We start from the raw sequence: 5,272 nt of genomic DNA, 5'->3' as shown, positions 1-5,272 counted from the left end.
AAAAAAACAGTGCAAAAAACAGAAAACAGAAAACTTAAAACTTAGGACTTACATGAACATGAGGTTCAAAACAGAAATAATCATCTACTAAAAGACAAGACTCGTGAGAGATAGGACTGAAGAAAGATGCAAATGATAACTAAATATGATAAAATGAGGACTGATACTATTACAAAAACTAATATAAGACTGAGAAGGCAATCTTACAAACTGAGGAACAAAAATAATGAATACAGTTGAAGAATAGTAAGAAGTCAGTTGTTCACCTTAGAATGAATACATAGACAAAATGATTGACAACAACATAAGAGACCAGAGCAAGAGACTTAGAGAGAAATGGACAAAATACACTAGAGTGAAGAAAATGAACAAAAGTCACTAGGCCGTGACCACACACGCCTCTAGCCAGCTAGCCGACACCTTAGAATAGTGCACAACGACGTCCACAATTCCATGCTCGTGCAACACTGGCAATCTTCCTACACAAGATTAGCATATGAGAATGGGCCAGAGCTCAACTGACTAGGAACCCCCCAAAAAGGGGAAACTTGACCACCTCAAGCAGTTGAGACTACTCATTGAAGAAAATTCGGCCGGACTACCGCTATTGCATAAGTATCAATACATTCACAGAAAAAATGCGTGTATGAATTGGTTAAGGGGGAATGTATATGTTTAGCAAAACACTAGTGAACAAAGAAAAAGATGGGGTGCATAAGACTACAATTTAAGCTATATAAAGCTGCAATGAAACCTTCTGACTTCTGAAAAAAAATGGTCGAGGAAGCAACAAAAAAAGGTCGAGGGAAGCAACAAGCTTGATGACCGAGAAACAGGGACTTGCGTGATAACAAAAAACATGGGAAATATATAGAGACAATAAAATAAGATGGAACACCTCAGATATGTGATTCAGGGTACTGCTTGTACCAAATTGCTGCAGATTTTCATATGTGCATAATGTAAAACAAGACTACAACATTCATGGACACCATGAGTCAAAACAAACACCTAGTAACTAATATATGTAGTATATTATCTTTACAAGATAGCATGACTTTCACATTAAATAAAATTGAGCACATGGTAGCATTTCAGTTCCATCTAGACACAACGAGATCATCACAAAAGCATTGGTGTTGCCTTAGTTTTAATTGGCTGTTGTAGAGAATTGCAAAACTGAATTCCAATAACCTGAAGCAGCAGAAAGGGATTAGGACTTGATTGCTACAGATCTGCAAAACTGAACCCGGATCAACCTATACAATAACAGAGAGAGTTAGGATTTGAGATCTGCTTGTGTTCTAGGGTTCAAGAAGAGAGAGGGACAGACTCACAGACACCAGAATAGAGGGTAATGAGGCGCCATATGAAGAAGGGAAGGGGAGGGGTGTCATGGGAATGGAGGGATGGGCACCATGGGAGGGGAAGGAGAGAGAGAAGGCGCCATGGTAGGGAAGGGCATGCTGGAGGAGAGGGGCAACAAATGAAGAGAAGAAAGGGAGGCGATATGCCACAGAGAAGATAATATCTGAAGTTTGACCTCTCCGTCGTCGCCTCGAACCCACCGTCGTCGCCATGGATAAGGATTGAGGAGGACAGACTAGATCCTCCACGCGACACTGGAAAAAAGCGGGCGCGAAAATGACCCAAAAGGATCCACTAAGACCCACTAAGACAAAGCGGGCCCGAAAAGTTCAGCCACACCAGCGCAGATCTCAGAACTGAATCGAACGACTGAAAATTCGACTTGAAGCCAAAATGAAAACAGACGACTGTTTTTTAGTAAAACTGTAAATATATATCCAGAAGGCACCAGAGTTTTCAAACAATAAAATCCCACAGCCTTGCTATCTTCAGTGTACCATGTGTTTATACTCCGCTTTCAATGATGCTGATGTTGGAAAGATCAGACATACTTGCGAGCAAGATGTGATATCCAAAACACTGATATTTACAACTGAAGATATCAAATATTTACAATATCCTCACCAAAAAAATTGTCAAGGTCGGCGGAGGCTGAGGGTGGCGGCGCGCCAGGCTGTGTTTGCCTCTTCTCACCCATCTACATGCCTCGCCTTGTAGCACCAGACATGTTTTCTTCCAAAACATCGTGACTGTTCTTCTACTTTTGTTGAAAATAGAACCGGTGCTTAATTTTCACAGGCATCGAGGAGAATGCATACCAATGCACCAACACCAAAGAGCAATTTCAGTCCCATCAATTTAAGTTGCACAACAAAACTTGGTCCCATCAATTTCAGTTTCACGACAAAACCGTTGCAACATTCAAACAACTCACCACACGGTACATTGGAATGGATACATCACGCGACAAACTACCAACTTATTCCAACACCTTAAAGCTATTTTTTCCCCATAACCCAGAGAACAATGCCGCCACCGGTTAAGCCGATTCCGACTTGGTGTACATCCTAATGGCGACAGCCAGACCAAGTATGGCCAAGGGGACCAGGAACTGGAGGATCTTGATGATGAACTCAGGGGTCTTGTCTTGGTTGTAGTGTGGTTGCTTCGGCGGAGTGTACTTTGTCCGGGCAGGTATCGTAGCCGTATCCACGTCGCCGACATAGTACTCGTCCAGCATCGCACGGGCGGTGGTGCTGTGCCCGACATCCTCAAAGTCATCAGTTGCGTCCTTGGCTGTAAAAGGGCCCATGTGTTAATGCAAGTTATTAGGCTAAATCACAAGTTCACAACTTCTGCAAGCATGGCATGGCAAGAAGGCGTTACCAGTCGAGGACAACAGTACATCATCACCTCCAGGGTGATCCTCCAAAAACTTGGTCACATCATATACCTGAACATTAGAACACAGTGTCAGTGATTGTTTTTCTCAAGAAGGAACAAAATTTATAACCATTCTCCTCTAAACTAAATTTATAACAATTCTAAGCCTCACTACTGACATAAAAGTAACGGTGTTAATTAAAGAGCATTGCCACATTGCTCCTGCCATATAAAACAAGTACAAGAAGAAAGCAGCCCTTTCAACGTGAATAAAGGCTAATCAAATCTGTCTTTATGCAATATAAGCCTGCTTATAGAGAACTTTCAGGTTCCGAAGAAAGATAAACATAACTACTCTGCAAGGTTTGTACAAAATATGAAAAATTCACCTTAAACTACGCCACTTTGCAAGGCTTAAACAAAAATAAAATGAGTTTTTTTGGGCTAAAATAAATGTTAAAGACTTGCTTTTCATTGGTACACATGGGATAAAGGGTACTGATGAATATAATTTAAAATCTTTATCTTAAGCCAAGACCTAAGTGTTGTTACTGTAAGGCAGATTTTTTGGATGCATAAAACATGAAAAATAAACTATGACAAAAGATTCAGAGTTATGTCCAGAACTCAGATGGAGAATTGGAAAAGGTTAACAAATGTGATTCTTACGGGGGTAAAATATAGTCTAGAGGATGGAGAATGAATCTCAATTGGTCTGGGACCTGAGAGTTTAGTTCTCGTCTGAAAGACTGAAATTGTGGACAACTTTATAGTTGGTCATGTAGTTATGTTCTCGTGGCAACTATGGAACAAGCTTGAGCAACAAACATGGGTCAAAATATCATCTAATCACCGGTAAGTAACCTCTTGTTTTTTCCTAGAAAGGGCAACATAACACTCAAGAACCAAACATGCAACTATTTTTACATAGCAAAAGGTAATTAACTAGTGAATCTACGGTAACCAAAAGGGCAAACCTTTTTGCAAACCAGGTCGAGCAGGATCAACTAGAAGAAGGTTGCACGGCAATATAAACGCAATTCATCGGTTCCGACCTTGTCTGCTGGTCTGGACCGTGGTTGTATCGGTACTCTGGCTTTATGTATATAAAAGCGGGGTGAGAGCCTAGTTTCTTCTGACCACCATCAGAAAATTATACACACTCGCTAAAAGTGTTCGGACCTTGTATATAGCGGGGTACTCAGTAATTTATCGGTTCCGACAGGTGAAAATTCTGGAAGTAAACCAGAGTGTGTAATCTCTCAGGCCAATTCACAATTCAAAGAGGTACCAACTATTTACCCCAGGAATCGCTCGACATGTACTAAACCAAACTGATTCTTCTTCAACATAACCAATAACTCAAGTAATAGTCCGACGGTACTGTGCAGATCTGCCGGCGGATAACTCTAATCGTACCAGGCCAGCACGTAACACGTATCAATTGCTTTGGCAAATCGATTAGGGCATGTTGTGCTGCAAGCTACCAGTATCACGACCCTCCGAGAGAAAGAAAGAAAGACTGAATCTTGGCGTAACAATAATCGCAAGGAAACAATCAGGAGGGGCAGCGGGGAGAAGATGCGTGCGTATACCTTGCCGGCGATGATGAGCCAGCAGTCGTCCTTGGTGTTGTGCTTGGACACCTCCTCCAGTGTCAGCGCCGCCTTGGACATCTTCCCCCTGCTTCTCCTCCGCCTGGTCGAGTTGATACGAGACTGGGATTCGCAGCCGCAGATCCGCAAGAACTCAAGCTGCTGCTGCTACCTGAGAAGAATCCGGCAGGGAAAGGTGGGTGGCGATGCGATACGATGTGAATCTGGCTGGGGATACGATTGCGCTTCTCTCCTTTTTATAAAAAATCGCGAGGAGACGGGAGGAAGCGCTCGGCAACAACCACAAGTCCAACTCCACCCGAATTGCGTTTCTTCCTCGCGTTGTTCTTGGCGTCCCGTTCCGACTCCACCTACCCAAAGTGGCCATCTGGGCTGGGCCAGGCAGGCCGGCACGTTAGCCCGCGTGCCCGGCCCATGGTCGGCCTGGCACGGCACGTGGCCCACTAGGGCCGTGAGGCTGGGCATGTGTGTGCCGGTACAACACGGCCTGTTTACTTTTTTTATTTTTTTCAGACTTTTTTTGTACATTAGCCTCAAATCAGCACAATAGGCCCAAACAACCCAAAATCAGACGCCCCGGTGGGCTAAATGTGCTGGTGGGCCGACCCGTTTCCTTGCTATGACGTGCTTGGGCCACGGAGTGCAACACGCCTGCCGGTCCGGCATGGTCTGTGTAGTTAGCGTGCCTAACCCATATAACCCAGGTCGACGCGTATCGTGTCAGCCCATCTGGCCAAGTTTGCACCTATCTAGCCGAACCAAACTATTTGTGTGGGACCTACCTGTCTAGTCGAAGTGAGGGAGGAGTAGACTTTTTTCGTAAAAAAACTAGATTTATTGTATATTATAAAGGTTTATAAGAAATACAAAGCACCATAGACATAATAAAAAAATTACATTAAGGA

At 43.4% G+C, this 5,272-nt stretch overlaps 1 protein-coding gene across 1 annotated transcript; it reads right to left on the bottom strand.

Annotated features, from left to right (window-relative positions):
• Positions 1–2,201: 2,201 nt before the first annotated feature.
• Positions 2,202–4,692, bottom strand: LOC125508674 (cytochrome b5). Its single transcript, XM_048673440.1, has 3 exons — positions 4,347–4,692; positions 2,755–2,821; positions 2,202–2,664 (listed from the first exon to the last, which is right to left on the bottom strand). Exons 1-3 carry the CDS (start codon positions 4,425–4,427, stop codon positions 2,408–2,410), a joined length of 405 nt encoding a protein of 134 aa, XP_048529397.1. The 5' UTR covers positions 4,428–4,692; the 3' UTR covers positions 2,202–2,407.
• Positions 4,693–5,272: the final 580 nt, after the last annotated feature.

This window comes from Triticum urartu, chromosome 5 (genome assembly GCF_003073215.2).
Source record: "Triticum urartu cultivar G1812 chromosome 5, Tu2.1, whole genome shotgun sequence".
NCBI classification, from domain to species: domain Eukaryota; kingdom Viridiplantae; phylum Streptophyta; class Magnoliopsida; order Poales; family Poaceae; genus Triticum; species Triticum urartu.
Note: the sequence above shows the minus strand (reverse complement) of the source record. Positions and strands in the feature narration are given on the sequence as shown.